Raw genomic sequence first — 16,369 nt, 5'->3', positions numbered from 1 at the left:
CAAATATCCAAAAAAGAGATATATTTTGCAGTATTTCTTGAGTTAATATGCCAATACAATGTCATCAGCAGGAAGCACTAGCTTGACCAGGATGCCCCAGGGTGTGGTGGGAGAAAAGATATCATATCCCATAAGGCTTGCATGGTCTACCCTTCCCTAAATTATAATGCATACCAGAACTTCTTGGAGGGCTTATGAAAACACAGGTTCCTGGGCCCTCACCCCACCATGAGTTTCTGACTGGGGTGGGCCTGAGAATCTGCATTTCTAGCAAGTTCCCAGGTGGTGCTGATGCCACCAGTGAAGGGGTCTCATTCTGAGAACCACCTCTTTGATGCATTCTTTAGTTGAATGAGGGGCTTCCTAAAAGGACATTATTTCTTCTCAGAAATGATGGACAACAAAGGCAGAAAGGGTACATTAGGGAGGGTCCAAAAATGGAAAAAAAAAACTTAAGAAAAATGGCAGATGTTTCCTAATTCTGCTATTGCATTTAGATCCACCTTGTTATATTTTGGTAGATGGAGAAAACTTTAAATTTCTGATTCCTCAACCTGCCTTTTGCTATTGTTAAACTCTCTTCTTGGTTTCCTTTTAGACTGAATGCTTCTCAAGGTCAAGGACTGGGTCTTGGGTAGCATTTATCTCCTGAGACGCCTATCACAAGGGTCTGCAGAGGAACACTTTGCTTTCTGAGCTAAATTCTTTTATTCTCCTCTCATGTTATGTACAAAATTTCTGGTCAAACCACAACTCCAAATTCTCTCTCCATTTGCAAATAAGTCTACAAATCCTTTAAGTTAAGAAAATATGAATTCTTCAGACTCCAAGTGTAAGTCCAATAAGCACCATAACCGACCAACAGAAGAAAAATCAGATATGATTTTGAAACCCAAGCTTCAGGTCTGGTGCTTGCTGGGAGATAGAGCTGCACAAACAGCCACGGCCACGCGGGACCCCCGGCGAGAGGGGCCGCTCACCTGCATCCGTCCCCTAGGTCAACTGAACAGTGTCGGCAGAGGAGAGAACAGGGGTAAGACAGGGATCCCCATGGGGGAGAGAGGAAGCAGGAGGAATTCAAACAGGGGGAGGACACCCTTCTTTCCGTCTTTGTTCAGATGAGAGCACCAGGGCGGAAATTACTAATCAGTCTGGGCTGAGGATACTGCTAAACGGATTTCCAAGTAAATCCATAAAGCTTTTTCTGCTTTCCTTCCTTCCTGGACAGACACTGTGAAATCTGTAGCTTCCTTCCTCTCTGTGTCTTTATAGAGGTGGCCTAGAATAACTCATTCCTGAAAGGCCAGCCTCTCTTAGGAGAAAGCCTGGCATCACCTCCCTCAGAGAGAGGTTGTCTTCCAGGTAAGTGCAAGCACCACATGCTCCCAGGAGACCATCCCGGCTGATGGGGGGTGGTGGTGTGTGTAAATGCCCCAGGCCCCCTGGGGCCCTCTTCAGGAGGTGAAATGTCGGTGCACATCCCGACACGGTAACACTTTAGGGGGTGCGGAAATACACGGTGGATCTGGACACAGTCTCCACCTAGAATTTGAATATGCGCCAGGCTGGGTGTAAAGTCAAGCAAGCTGACGGGCATTTAAATGGATGTAAAAGGAACAGGAGGCAGGAAATACTTAATGACAGGCAGCAGTTCTTCAGATGCACAGAAGCACATTGCAAAATGATAGTTATAAATGAAACGCAACCGTTTAACTTTACCACTCTGTAATGAATTCCTCACACTACCATAATTTGCTGTAAAAATAAATATAAGTTTTCCAGATGCCTACTCTGCTCTAGGCAGGTCTAAAATGGATTTATAATCAGACAGCCTCATCTTGCTGGTTCTGATCAACAAAAGCATCTAATGTTTTGTTGTTGTTGTTCAGATCAACTGTGGAACTTTCAGAGACCAATCCTTTGATGCTTCAAAGTGAACCTTCTGGTTTCTTATCAGGGAAGCTGGACTTGAAGATGAGAAAACTGTGCTCTCAGACCTCACCGTGGAACTCGGAAGCTGTCATTCCCAGCATGCTTGGTCCTGGGTGCCCAGCATGCTTGACACTGGGTGCCACAGCCTACTCTGTGCTGCTTCACGTTCCGGGGATGCACCTGCTCCCTCCTTCGAGGTCACGTGGTGCCATAAACATGCCCAAAGGCAGTGGGAAGACAAACTATCTGTGTGCAAGTAAAGGGTTACCACTCAGGAGGTCCATAAACAAAGTGCCCCGAACGAAATCCAAACCTGAACGTGTTTGAAACTCTGACGAACGGAAGCAGAGAGAACTCATCTTCCAGCCATGCAGTGTTCTGTCTTGGGGATCTTCAGTGCTCCTGTGGGGGTGGACTACTGCTTTGTTCTGGGGGATTCAACTCAATGGACTCTGGCAGTGCCTCTTGACAGGGGCAGAGGGATGCTCTAGCATTCTGTGGGAGTTAAATCTGCATCCTGTGCCTCATCCTGGACATTACAGGGTGCCAAGCATCCCTGGCCCTGGTCCACTAATGCCATTAAAAATACCCCCAGATACCATGGCACCCCAAAGTGCCCCCGCTTGTTCCTAAAGCCCCTTCCTGAGGGGGTCCCTGTCTATCAGAAAACCACTGAGTGAGGCATGCCAGGTCCTTGCACTCCTGCTGACCCCAGGGGAAGTGAGCAGCACCATGAGCCTGTGTCCAGAGGTGAAGCTGCTTTGTGGTATTGCTGTCTTGGCATCCAAGTGGCCTGCAGCTGACGCTGGCCCCTCATGAGAGTACAAGCCCTGGACAACAGCCTGCAGAGTCACAGGCAAATGTAAGGTCTCGATATAAATTCCCAACAGCCCGTGCAACAAATAATCTTTGTCCAGTGCCTTCCCCTTGGGTGCCCCTCTTAGATAAGACCCCCATGAAGCTTACCAAAACTTGCTCTTTTTGGTATGAATCAGCCATTTCAAACCCAGGAACCCCAAAGTATTCCACTCACAGACCCAAATAAAGGCATCGCCCCATGTCCTGCTGCCTGCATTTGCTTGGCCTTGACCCCCACCCTATGGCCCCCGCCCCCGAGGCGTGCTGGCTCCTTCCTTGAGAACCTGTGAGTAATAAACTTCCCTCTTTCAATTTCTCTCGTGCTCTTTTGCTCAACCATCTGGCACCCCAGGGCTCTGTTGAACAAATTAACTTAACAAAATCATAACATGCTATGTTTGGTAACTGTGGGACAGAAGGAGTCAAATTTATGTCCTTAAAGATTTTGTTTTCAAAAGTTATTTGCCTGAAAAGCACCTTCTTCTCACCTACAGATCTGCGTGTTGTTTTGAATGCAGCACCTAGGGCACCCTAAATTCAGGAAGATGCTGGGGAGATCCAGAGGTTTTCATGCCACCTCTTTACAATAAGGGGAGATAGTCAGAAGGAATTAGGTCAACGTTGGATGGGCAGCTTGACGAGAACCTGATATTCCATCAGTAACCTTAGAGAGTCTGAAAGACCCAGAAGGTACTCAGGTCAGTTTGATACACTGCCATGGAATCATCCTGCTGGGTGCCACGGGTCTCTGTGGGTAGGGGTGGGACTTCCTGCGAGAGAAGTGCACCTTCCCACTGTCAATCTAATGGGCATAGGCTAATTCTGGGAGAAGACATGACCACCGCAGTAGTGGGCCTTGTGGCAGCAAGGCCTGTGAGGCACAGACGGGGTTCGTGTGACCTGAATGAAGTGGTAGAGCGGATCCTAGATACACAGAAGACACGGGCAGGCCCCTGTCAGCAATCATGCCATTGGTCTGGCCTGTCACTGTCGTGATAGTAGCCACCCTAGAGGCAGTGGTGAACTGCTCTCTGGTTTATACCTCCTAAGTCCTGATATGCCAGCAAGAGTCACCGCATCAAATATTGCAGTGTGGGCTTGCTGTGCTACGACGGCTAAGGGAAGAACAAGTTCTGAGCTCAGGAGAGAAGTGCCTCTTCCAAGCTGGGAGAGGGGGTAAGAGCAGCCAGCAACTGGTGACCCTCAAAGCCATGGATGGAAGTTTGATGCAGAAGCAATGGCCAGAGACCCGGGGACCTGCGCCAGCACTGGACAGCAGGGACTGGGTCATTACGGTTAGGCCATCTTGCTTAAATCTCCAGTGGGTGAATAACATGGGGGAGTCAGCTGGGGCAGGAGGCCAGAAACTCCACCTCTGTGCATCACTCCCTGTTCCCATCAGCCCTGGGGTGCCCCACACTACTGGGCACCTTCCACCTCACACCTGTTCTTCCTGCCCAGATGCACCCTGCACATTCACTGGCTTGATCCGTCTCTCCCTGGTGCTGTGCAGCTCGAGGGTAAGGATCTCACCTTATAACTGGCTATTTTCTCTTCATCCCAAGACCCTGAACAGCCTTGCACATGTATGTGCTCCAGAAATCCTTTTTCCCAGGTTAAGGACCCTTAGTGACCATCTTGAACTTGTGCCTCTTCCTCCTTCCACACTGCCATACAACACCAGGGAGTACCTGGGGAATAAGTGCGCGTAAGACAATATGGAAAAGGAATGGGTCCTTGAGGAGGAATGCGATTATGACCAGCTGAAGCTGGATACATCCACATCTGGTGAGTCTTGACCTGTTCCACCTGTTGCTTGAAATACCTGGTTCTGGGTTTCAGTGGTGCTGCTCTGCCTGGGGCTCGGGTGGACTGGCCTTGTGGCCCTAGTAGGGCTGCCCAGTGCTTCTGGGTGCTGGTGGCACTTGAATGGCAGGTGATGTGTCCCTGTAGCCCTGTGTCTGTCCCTGATTCCAGGTGGTACTGGCATTGTGGTGGATATTCTAGAGCTCTGCATTTCACTAGGGTCAAACCAGTTCTGGCTAGCTCAAAGTAATTGTGAATGGTTTACACCAGGCAAAAGTAGTTCTCGGATCAAACAGGCTTGCTCCTTTTAAATCTTGATAAAACAGATTCCAAACAGTTACAACCGGCTCAAACCAGTTTAAGGTGCATTAGCCTTATACTGACTCATTCTGGTTAGATTTGATCCAATAGTTCCTTGTGCCTGGAACAAACCAGTTTGATCTAGCTTGTGCAGGATCAACTAGTTCAAAAGTATGAGACTGAGATGGCATCATGCGGTACCTAGAATGTTCACGTCACTCATCACCATATCCGTGGAAATACAGGGGTAAAGCTCTCCCACTAGAGATGTGATGCTCAGAATGACATCCTTCCTCATCATATCAGCTTTCCAAAGTTTATGTTCACATGTGCTATTTCTTAAGACTGGCTATTAAGAACACCCCAAATATGCAGTTTGATACATACGGACTCTGCACACTTTTTTTCTGTTTGGAACTGTTGACAGGTGCATCATGCCAGTCCCACACTCCCCTAAACTTGGCACTAGATGCATGAGGTGTGGGGAGACCACTGTGAATGGCTCAGGCCCCGGCATCCATCCCTTGCACCCCCTCACCTTGATCCTGCTCACGGCTTCCTGGGCCTGCATCATGCGCACGTTTTTGGAGGGAGTTTTGTCTGACAGCAGCTGGGTGGAGCCAAGGTAATTGGCAGCAAAAATGATCCCATCGATCAAGTCCTCGGGGTCACAGGGTCCGGGAACTGTAACACACAGAGCCACAGCGGTGAGTGAAGCCACCCTGGGGTGTGCCTAACATGGTCCTGACGCGCTGCGCCCTCCCCGCTGTTCGGCACCAGCATAGGTGGCCCGGTGCCCAAGACCCTGCCAGGCTCAGGCTTCTCTCCTTCTGTGTCTGCCTCACTCACCCCTTGCTTTCAAAGGGAAGAAACATTTTCTTCTTAATTCACTTCACCCAGGCCACTGACTGTGAGAAATGATATGTTTATTTAAATATGAAACATAAAATGAGTGACAAAGGATGTTGTTTCTCCTGTTAGACTGTGAGCTCTTTGGGGCAAAGTCCACGTCATGTTCGTCTCGGGCGCTCGTGTCTAATCAGTGTCTGTTGCCTGGCGGGTATCAAATAAATGTGTGGCCAAATGGCTAGGTGACCAGGGAGGCTGCTTTATCAGGAATCCTCATTGTATAACATTTCTTTCACCTGCCACCATCCACATTTTATCCGTAATTCGGGAAAACAAACTATAATTCAGAAAAATGGGTATTTGCTTCAGAATGTCCAGATTCCCGTAACGACCTTTGACCCCAATTCTGTGCGGCAGATGACATTACACCAAAGCCGGAGTCTCTGGCTGCCAACCTCGCTGACTTACAGGCTCTTGTGTCCCCGGCTGGCATCCACATACAGATCAATTCCAAGGAAAGTCTGAATTTTCTGTTCTCACTGACCGGCCTTTGAAATCAAACCTTAGCTTTAAAATATTTAAGGTGGGGGCAGTGGATTCTAACCATAATCATCTGTAAACCCTACCTGAAATTAAAACATGTCTGGGATTAATATATAACTTCATAACAAAGGCACTAAGGCTTCTCATTCTGCAATGAAAACCTATGTATTTTCTTTGGCTCAAATGCCGTATTTTGGGAGATTAAAATATACGTTTTAACCTACTGTTCAAACCTCAGGCTCTTAAATTAGATAGCTGGAAATGGAAACAATTTGCTTTTTCCTTTTGGAAAGCTAATCTAGAATGATTTTTATTTTTATCTACCAACATCGGGCTCATCTTAAGCTTAACCAGCTGTTTCCCGTGATAAGCTTCTTATCAGGGTAGCATCTTAAGATAATCTGATCATTTCTCTAAAGCCACGGGGGTGGTCGAAACAAAGAAATTAACAGTGTTTTAGGAAAGTTCTTCACAAAGCATCTGTGTAGTAAATAAATAAGGAAACTTCTTATTTGCCTTATTCTAGATCTTTCTGAGAAAGGCTTCTGGACAAACAATGAGGGGTACACAGCCAATCTGCCTCCACTATGGGTCAGTAATTCACCTTCTCAACAGTCACACGCTTCCTGCCTGGAACTTTCCTAGATGTGAGAAGGATTCAGGGTATTTCCAACATACAGTTTTAGTTGTAAGGCAAGGAAGCGCTACTCCAACTAACATGGACAAGTTTGTACCCGCATTATACTTTGTAAAAAATAAAGATTATCAGTTTCCTATCATAAACGCCTGTGATGGGTTTACAGTGTTACTTAAACATAATTGCTTATGCCCAACCAGGCACTGAGAAAAAAGATCTCATCTGGGATAGTAACTTTTAAAAACCTTCCATTTATTTTGTAAAAATAATGACTATTAAAAGAAAAATAAGAATGAACTATATACTTCTCTACAGGACTTCCAATATCATATATTCATTTCTGAGCTAGCTCTATTCCTTGAAAAGGGTCTCTCTTCAACCGTAATAAGTGTGGATATGCAGATAGGTTTAAAATAAATCCAAATAATATTTAAAGGACTACATAAATGTCAACCAGTCAAGAGACAGAAATATTGGACCCAAATAAATTATACATTTGAGATGCAATCTTATGCCATTTATCCTTCAGGGAAATTGATTATCATCAAACGTCACTGCTGCTAGATCATATCTGGAGGAAAAAATCCTAAATTCATAATTTGATTTTAGTGTATTTTTAAAAAGTTCTAAGTCAAAAAACTACAGGTTTCATTTTGGCCTTTTAGAATGTGTTTCTCCTTTTAGTGAGGCCTCTGTGTTGCTCTGTGGGTGAACAAGCACACATGTGACATCGTCACACATGAATGCTGGGCCTGGTGGAAAGACTATGAAGAATGGAGTTTCCAAACTCCCGAAAACTCTGCCAGGAGTACTTGTGGAATTTTGGAACCTTGCAAAAATGGCACAAATAATTTACAGGTCACTCAAGAAAGAAATCTGAGTTAACTGAATGAAACCTATGAGCTTGGCATGAACTTCAGGACTGTGGTGTCAGGAAGGTCTATGGATCCATTCTTAGGTGGTAGGGACACACCAACTGTTCATTCACAGGATCTAAGGGCCAGACAGAGCCTCAAAGTGGTGTCTGGGTATTCTCGTGTTCCCAGAAAATCCTCTTTCAAGGGGAATGACAGTCTAACCTACCTGAAAAAGTATCTACCATCCACCCTGGTAGAGGATCACTGGCACCTCTAGCTAAAGAGTGCCTTTGTGTGGGTGAAAAATAGTCACTCCATTTGTGTGGCCTGATCTCAAGCTAGGGTGTCTCACTTGTGCCAAGTTCTGGCCCTGCTAGACCTCCTGACTGGGTACCTTTGAACAGTGAAAAACCTGCACAACTGTATGTGGCTGCCCTGCACAGAATACCATTTACCAGGAGAGCTGTGGAATCAAACTGCCAGCTCACAGTTTGGCTCTGAAACTTGCCAACTGTGTCATCTCAGGAAAGTTACTTGTCTTGCCTTGAGGAAGAATGCGTCAGTTCTCTCCTGTGTAACATGGGGGTAGTAAGCTCATTTCACAAGGCAGATGTGAGGATTCAGTTAGTTATTAAATGGAAAGTGTGTATCTGGCACAGAGTAAAAGCTTGATAAATGTTATTATGCTTAACTCATCTAAGCAAGAGATGGGAATTACTGGGAAAGTCTCTCCCTGCCCCCAAATTAAGAGGACCAAAACGTCTTCCTTAAAGTTCATTCCCACTTGAATGGTCCTTTGTGGGTGTAAGAGGTGTCATGGACTGGAGATAAGGAGTCTGGGTTCAGATATAATATGACCGTCTCTAAGCTGGGAATAGCCCTCAGCCTCCTTGCAAGCTCAGGTCCTCATGGGCAGCATCAGCAAAGGTGGCAGGAGGATCTCTGACAGGCTCACAGCTATTGCTCTTTTAGTCTAAGATTCTAAGACTGTCAAGACTGTGACTGAGTGACTATGTGGCCTTTCTTCCTCACTAGGGTCGTAGAGCCCCAGGGCTTCAAATACCCCAAATGCTAGGAGATTCATGCATGACTCAATACTCAATTACTTCCTTTTCAGCTCTTACCTTCAACGTAGGTGGGGAATGAAGCCAAGCTTTTTCTTGACTGTAATCAAGACAAAGAGGTTTCAAAAAGGGCAAAGCATGATAAAAAATGCATTAACACAAATTTATCCATGAAACACGAAAAGTAAATAGATCATCAGTAACAGATATGAACCAGGTGTCAACCATTTCTGGATACAGGAAGAAAAGTGTGAATAAACATACACATTTCTTAATAAAGGTTACCCAAAGCCCAGAACATTTATTCATATTTTAGATAATCTGAAAACCTTACATTCCACCACCAGAGAGATGTCCATCAGCTTAAAAAATATCCCACAAACAAAATCCATAATCAATACAAAACAATAATACAAAGGGTTCAATTTGTATTCTTAAGAATCTGGGTTTCTGAGTGAAACACTGCTGGATTAGTAAAAGCATCAACAATGTGATTATATGTTGAAATCAAGAATTCCCTTGGAGAATTTTATTTCCCTCGAGGTCTTTGGTCACCTCTCACTGTGCTATAAAAATGTTTGCCAGAGATTTCTTCTCCTCCGTTCACTCACCACTTACTGGTTTAAAAACTCCCTTATGTAAGTAATTGTTAATGTGGTATCCTAAAATAACAAAGAATACAATAAACAAAGGAGTGAACTGAAAACCGTGGAATTTCTTGTACTAAGTAACACCTCATGGCAAGGGTCTGTCTTCCAACAGCACTGTTGGAAGTGGGCATGATCGGCTAGAGACCTTCTAGAACATGACTGGATGGTGGTTTAAATGCTAGCTCTTAGGGGAACAATACTTACCATTTGGTTCCTTCCGTAAGTGAATGGCCTAGACATAACTCTGAGTGGTGTCAGAGTAGGGAATTCATTCCTACTTTAGCCAGTCATAGAATTTGTAGTGGGTATGTCCGGAGCAAGGTGATGTGAACACTGCAGGAGGGTGGAGAGCTAATGCCAAAGACAAGAGTCCTTCAAATGAGCAAAAAGGAAGGGTCTGCGTGGCCAAGGGTTATCCTCAGAAAGCTTACAGATTTTCATTGCTAAGAATCTAGTAGGTTATGTTGTCATTTAAGTATATATCTTTTAGGAAAAGGGTATCTAGTACAGCACAGCTGCTCAATAGGTTGACCTGGGTTGATGGCAAACTCTGGGGTGCCTGGCGGCTGGGAGAGTTAGGGCCTAAGAGAGGGTTGGAACATCACAGGAACAGTTCCATCTCACAATATTTTGTACAATGCTCTTCACTTGGAAGATGGGATAACAAAGGGAGAACCAATCACTTAATCCTTGCATAATATTCTAAAAATAGTACTGTTAACCATTATATATATATATATATATATATATATATATATATATATATATATATATAAACTGGAAGCAAAGACACCCCCATTTAAGAATCTACCTCAATTTAGGACAATGACAAGAATTCAACACTAATCACACAATATACCACGCTAGGCAACCTGTCCGTAAAGCTGCCAGAATGTGCTCGCTGGGATGCAATGGTTCCTTACACCAAGGATGGCGGGTTTCTTATTTCAGAATGGATTACCTTTAAGGAAATGAAAGACACAAGTCCACTGGGAATGAAAGGTCATTGGCTGCTAATGCGTTTATAGAAAAATGCAAAACTCAAGGCTAAGCTGCATGCCCAGGAGGAAACAGAACTCTAACTTCCATAGGTGCTTTACATTCGTTTTATTTTCCAAGACAGAAGACAGGCCCAGGTGAGTGCTGATGGCCAGGTCTGCCTAATTCTGGTTAAACACCAAACCAAACAAAATCTGTAACTTCATGGTGTGTGAATGGAAGCTAGTTTCTTCATCAAGATCGGAGGCTTTAAAATGATCATTCCTCAACCACTGATCTTCTTTATGCATCAAAGGGCCTGGGGAAGTGAGGGTTGTACTGTGTTTCATCAAGATGGGTCAGCCTCCAGGTACACCCAAGAAGCCAGTTCAGATTTTCTTGGGCTATTAGGATACTTTTCTGAATGCTGGTCTCAAAGACAGTCCCCAGATTTTAGCAGAAGCTACAAAATATTACTTTAGTCTATAGTTCTAAAAGCTGCTGTTTTTATTTAGAGCCACAACGGAGGGCATTTGGTACATTTACTTATTCTCTATTGATAAGTTCATGACTGGCTTTCTTTAGTCTCTGGGGTAGTAAGTTTTTTTAAAAAAAGAGTTTGAGGGATCCCTGGGTGGCGCAGCGGTTTGGCGCCTGCCTTTGGCCCAGGGCGCGATCCTGGAGACCCGGGATCGAATCCCATGTCGGGCTCCCGGTGCGTGGAGCCTGCTTCTCCCTCTGCCTGTGTCTCTGCCTCTCTCTCTCTCTCTCTCTGTGACTATCATGAATAAATAAATAAAAATTAAAAAAAAAAAAAAAAAGAGTTTGAGAAATGAAAGAATCTCTAATTATTGCACACAAAGAGGATTTTCATCATTATTTCTAAGGATATGCAGAAACATGTGCCAAGTCCTGTAGGAACTGAGAAACCAACAAATTTGCCTTGCTTATTATATCTGATGAATAATCAAATGCTGAATATTCAGATGTCTGATTAGCCCTTTGTTTTTTCACATGTGGACAGAGATGAACATCAGTTGATTCTCAACATTCAAGAATTAATAAAGCCACAGTCAAGAAGATGAAAGGCCAAAATCTTTGAGATTTTCTAGGAGGTCACACTAAAGCATGTGCAAGCGTGGAGGTCTGACAATTGGAATAAAGACAAGTTAGCTTGTCTATACAGGGTGTGGCCTGCAGGCACTTTATATCCCGAGGGGAACAGATCCTAGTATGAAAAGCTTGTTTCACACAGGAGCTCTGGTGTCAAGTCCTGGCCTTCCCACTTATGGGCCATGGACCTCATGTAAGTTACTGAACCTCTCTGCTTCCTCAACAAAAAAGGAACACAGTGATTCCTATCTTACAGAGAAGTATTTAAAGGATTAAATGAGATACTACCTGTGATTTGCTTGGACCACTGCCTAAACACTGTAAATGCTCAAGAAATGCTAACCCTCACTGCTGTTATTATCACTGTGGCCTTGCTTCTGCTCTTCTTGGTTTTGGTTCTCACCGATCCCTGTGCTCTGGATAAAGTATGAGGCAAAGCTGTGGGATCTGGGGTCAGCCGAGACAGCGACCTTGTTACTCCTGTTCCCATGACCTAGGGTCGGAGGACAAGACCAGAGAAGGACAAAGTATCTGTCAAATTTAAATTCCAATGTTGGTGTCACTTCAGGGAAGGACTCTGTATGTTTGTTTGGTTTAATATAAACAGATTATTAAAAAATATACTTTCCCCTGCATGAATACTCAATGGCAAATGTACGTGTATTCAATGATACTTTAAGGGTATGTTTTAATGAAGACTCCCTTCAGAAGTCATCTGCCACTCAGGGTAAAATGCAGATTGCTTTCTTCTGCTGCATTTGATGCAATACTATTACCAAAAGAAATGAGACAATTGTTGTTGTTACAAAGTTTACCTCTTTCACACACACCCTCAGCATTTATTAGGCAGCCTCTATATTTAGACTTAGCTGAACCCACATGTAGACTATGGCACATGCCACAATATGCCTGGCACTGGTTCATAAATATGTGGTGGGTGGCATTTGGCTGGGGGTAAAAGGACAGCAGTGTGGGAGAAGGCAATGGCTCCCCTGTGGGAAGAACACCTGTCCTCTTACAGCTCCAGAAACCTCAGCAGGAGCAAGCAGCATTTTCTCACTTAAATGTTCTCTGCTGGGGTTCAGTCTGGCCTCCATTAGTAGAGTGACCATATGACTTATTGTCCAAGAGGGACACTTCAGGGCTGCATTGTTTAGTAGTCCTTAGCCGTACATGACTATTTAATTAAAATGGAATAAAATGCAAAATTCAGTTCCTCAAGCCCACTAGCCACATTTCCAGATTGTGAGGCACGTGTGGCTGGTGACCACCATATAGGACAGCACAGAAGCAGAACATTTTCATCACTGCAGCTAAGTTCTCTGGGACAGCACTGCTTTAAAAGGGATGTTCTCTAAGTGTACTGTTTGCACAACAGGAGTGAACTGGAACCACCCCCAGTAAACCAGGAGAAGTGGTCGCCCTGGTGTCATGAAAGATATTTCACTTGGGCCTGAAATGAATGGATATTTAAGACACCAGCCCGTTTCCCAAAACACACGGCAACTTCATGTCAGAGGCTTGTAATGCCATGAGAAAGGATGTTGCCACACAGAGTTATTAATATTCAATTTCCAGCACTGTCCAGAATTTTCTGGAAAGACTGGAAATGCTCTTGTCATCTCCCCTGTCCAATACAACAGCCACTAGTTACATGTGGCTACTGAGCACCTGGACTGTGGCTCGTGTGCCTGAGGAGGTGAATTTCCATTATATGTATTAATCAAAGTAGACACCTGTGGCCAGTGGCTGTCAGATGGGACAGCGTGGCTTCAGTCATTGAACTCCATGCTCGAGAGGAAAAATTAGAATTTCTCTCCCCAGGTGGTGGTGGTGGTGGGGAGTATGGGGGATTTGAGTGGGAAGTGGAAGAAAGCTGCCGCCAGGAGAACAAAAAAACATAAGCAGGTGGCTTCTGAAACAAAACGGCACCCTACCTCTTTATTTGAGGAGGCCTCCGCGGGGTCGCTGGGGTGGAGGGGTGTGCTTGAAGACTCTGCACCCAGGGGGGAGGAGCTGCCAGGAGATGGAGACTGGAACACAGCAAGGGAAGGATACAGTGAGTGTCTGAGGGCTCATGAACAGGTGGCAGGGGTGGGAGCAGGAATGAGGTAGGGTGGAGGGGTAGGGGCAGGGGCAGGAGTAGGGCAGGCGCGAGAGGAGAAAGCCCAATACAACTGAACAAGACGCTTCTATGGTAAGAAAACTTCCTTGCAAGAGGAGCCACCAACAGCACAGGAAAGTCCTGGGTTTTTCAAGTTTTCTTTTAAATTCCCACCATGTTTTCAAAGGAATCCTTGGAAGCTCAGCTGTTCTTTTCCTCCTTAGGCCAAGATTTTAAATATAGCAAAAGCTGAGTATCAAACTTAAAGCCCTGAATGAATAAAGTGAAGGGGATCACACAGGTGTGTGGTTTGAAAATTTTTTCTCATTGACAAAGACTCTGGGTACTAACTGTCTTATAAAATCACCTGCCTGAGATGACCTGAATGGGAACGTAAAAATGGAAACAGGTATTTTCAGAGAGGTAGCTGGGATTGATGACCAGAAACCACACCACCTGTATTTCTCTAGTCTAGATTTCAAGTATTTTTCCTGATTTAATACACAGGCCACTGAAACTTCAGAGACATTCTAACATCCAAACAATCTGACCGTGGCTGCTCTTGAAACAGTTCAAAAGTCCCTTATTCAATGATATGTTTGAAGATAAGAGTGAGAGGAACACCCATCAGGTGTGTTCCCACCTCCGGAGGTGGCCCAGGCAGGCCTGGCTGCAAGAGAGCAGGAAGCCCCAGACCAAGCCCGACATGGCACGCGGGCCCTGTAAATACCCGCTGCTGAGTGGCCAAAGCAAGCGAGCAGGCAGAGGATGGGTGGGACTCAGCAGGACGCAGAAAACCCTACCAAGTTGCTACCCAAACATTTCTGGATGCTCCTGAAATCCTGAAGATGAAGGGCATCTTTAGGCGAGCCACAGGGATGCTTAAGCACTCTGTAGGGATGGTCCCGAGAGCAAGAGAGTGCGGTGAAGTCTGATGGAAGGCCCCAAACAACCTGCAGTAAGGATCTGTTCTCTGAGCAAGTGTGGTGATGTGAGGGGAGCTCCGTCCTGGGCAAAGGAAGAGTAACACTGGTAACTGATGAATCTGTTTTTCTTTTTTTTTTTTTAATAGAATTTATTTATTCATAAGAGACACACAGAGAGAGGCAGAGACACAGGCAGAGGGAGAAGCAGGCTCCTCGCAGGGAACCTGACAGAAGACTCAATCCTAGGACCCCCGGGATCACGACTCGAGCCGAAGGCAGATGCTCAACCGCTGAGCTACCCAGGTGCCCCCTGAATCTGTTTCTGAGGCCTTGCAGGTGGTCCTCGTGGGAAGGCTGAGGTAGAAACTTCAGCAGAGCACCTCTGCATGGAAAGGTAGGATGTTCCATGAAGTTAGTCGTGCTGAGTGGGGGTGGGGGCACATTAATATACAATGGGGCTTCAGTGAGCAGTATGTGAAATCATAAAACAATAAATCTTTTCAGAAAGTCCGAATTACACACGGGAAACAAAGTGCCAAATGGACTGAACGATGAGGTAGTGACATGCAGTTTTACTCACTTTAGATGTTGTATGGTCCCAACCTAATCCTGTTGGGCCTGGAATTGTTTTCCATGAACCCACAGATCTGATCCTGGGCAGGGAGGTGAGGACCAATGAGCTTCTTAATCATTCACATGCAGAAATTGGCCCCTCCACAGAAAAGCCAAGATGATGGGTGCAGGGGTAAGAGCAGATATAAAGGACTCCCCCCGCCCCCAAGCCCCACAGCCCCTGGATGCAACAAAACAGCCCTGCATGCCTTTATTATTTTAAAAAAGATTTTATTTTATTTAAGACCTTATTTATTCATGAGAGACACAGAGATAGGTAGACGGAGAAGCAGGCTACCTGTGGGGAACCCAATGCAAGACTCAATACCAGAACTCCAGGATCACGACCTGAGCCGAAGGCAGATGCTCAACCCTGAGCCACTCAGGTGCTCCCCAACCCCTTATGCCTTAAAAAAAAATCACACACACAATTTTTTATTTGGCACTCAACAGAGCTGGGGGATACTGGCTGAGTTAGCTTTGTTTGGACTACTCAAAATTAATTTAATGAAGTCCCATGAGATTTCAGTGCCTTTGAATTTTCCTAGTTTTTCAAATTTGAAGAGCTTCCTCAGATATTTTACATCTATCTTTCCCCAAGTAATTTTCTGTGTCAAAAAGATTTTAAGGGTCTGGTCCCAGGGAAGCTAGGACAGCTGTTTTTTTCTTTAATTGTTTGACTTGAGGGCCATGTAAAAAAAGGAAAGAAAAAAAAAAAACCTTCAAAAGTGTACCAAAGTTCCTATTTCCTTATCTGACCATTTTCTGTTGCAAATCTTCTAAAAATTGATTCTCTCCAACACTGCAAACATCAGCTCATCTCTCCAGATGATGTGAGAAGGCGGGTTATCCAGCCAGCATGGCATGATGTGGAAGAGGTAGGTCAGACCCCACAGTGAGGCTAAGTGAGCAGTGCTGGGTGCCCGCCAGGGAGCCTGGAGAAAAGAGATGCACACTGCCTTCATCCGGGGCCACGTGCCCTCAATGCTCTCTATGCTTTAGCATTCTGCATGCGCATGAAGCTCATTCATTTTTCCTTCTATTTGCATGTATAACTGATGACCAACATCTAGAGAGTTCTCCCACATTCTTTCTCACCTTCAGTGCTAACTTCGAAAACAGTGCAACTTGCTGGAGCTT

At 45.1% G+C, this 16,369-nt stretch overlaps 1 protein-coding gene across 2 annotated transcripts in view; it reads right to left on the bottom strand.

Moving 5' to 3' along the window:
- Window positions 1-16,369, bottom strand: part of APBA1 (amyloid beta precursor protein binding family A member 1) — a 199,122-nt gene that overhangs the window by 27,455 nt on the left and 155,298 nt on the right. For both annotated transcript variants that reach the window (XM_055311582.1, XM_055311583.1), the window contains exons 3-5: window positions 13,525-13,620; window positions 8,907-8,946; window positions 5,435-5,580 (exon numbers count right to left, since the gene is read on the bottom strand). In XM_055311582.1, the coding sequence (XP_055167557.1) occupies window positions 5,435-5,580; window positions 8,907-8,946; window positions 13,525-13,620 (282 nt within the window). The remainder of the gene's footprint in view (window positions 1-5,434; window positions 5,581-8,906; window positions 8,947-13,524; window positions 13,621-16,369) is intronic.

This window comes from Nyctereutes procyonoides, unplaced genomic scaffold (assembly GCF_905146905.1).
Source record: "Nyctereutes procyonoides isolate TBG_1078 unplaced genomic scaffold, NYPRO_anot_genome, whole genome shotgun sequence".
In the NCBI taxonomy this organism is placed as follows: domain Eukaryota; kingdom Metazoa; phylum Chordata; class Mammalia; order Carnivora; family Canidae; genus Nyctereutes; species Nyctereutes procyonoides.
Note: the sequence above shows the minus strand (reverse complement) of the source record. Positions and strands in the feature narration are given on the sequence as shown.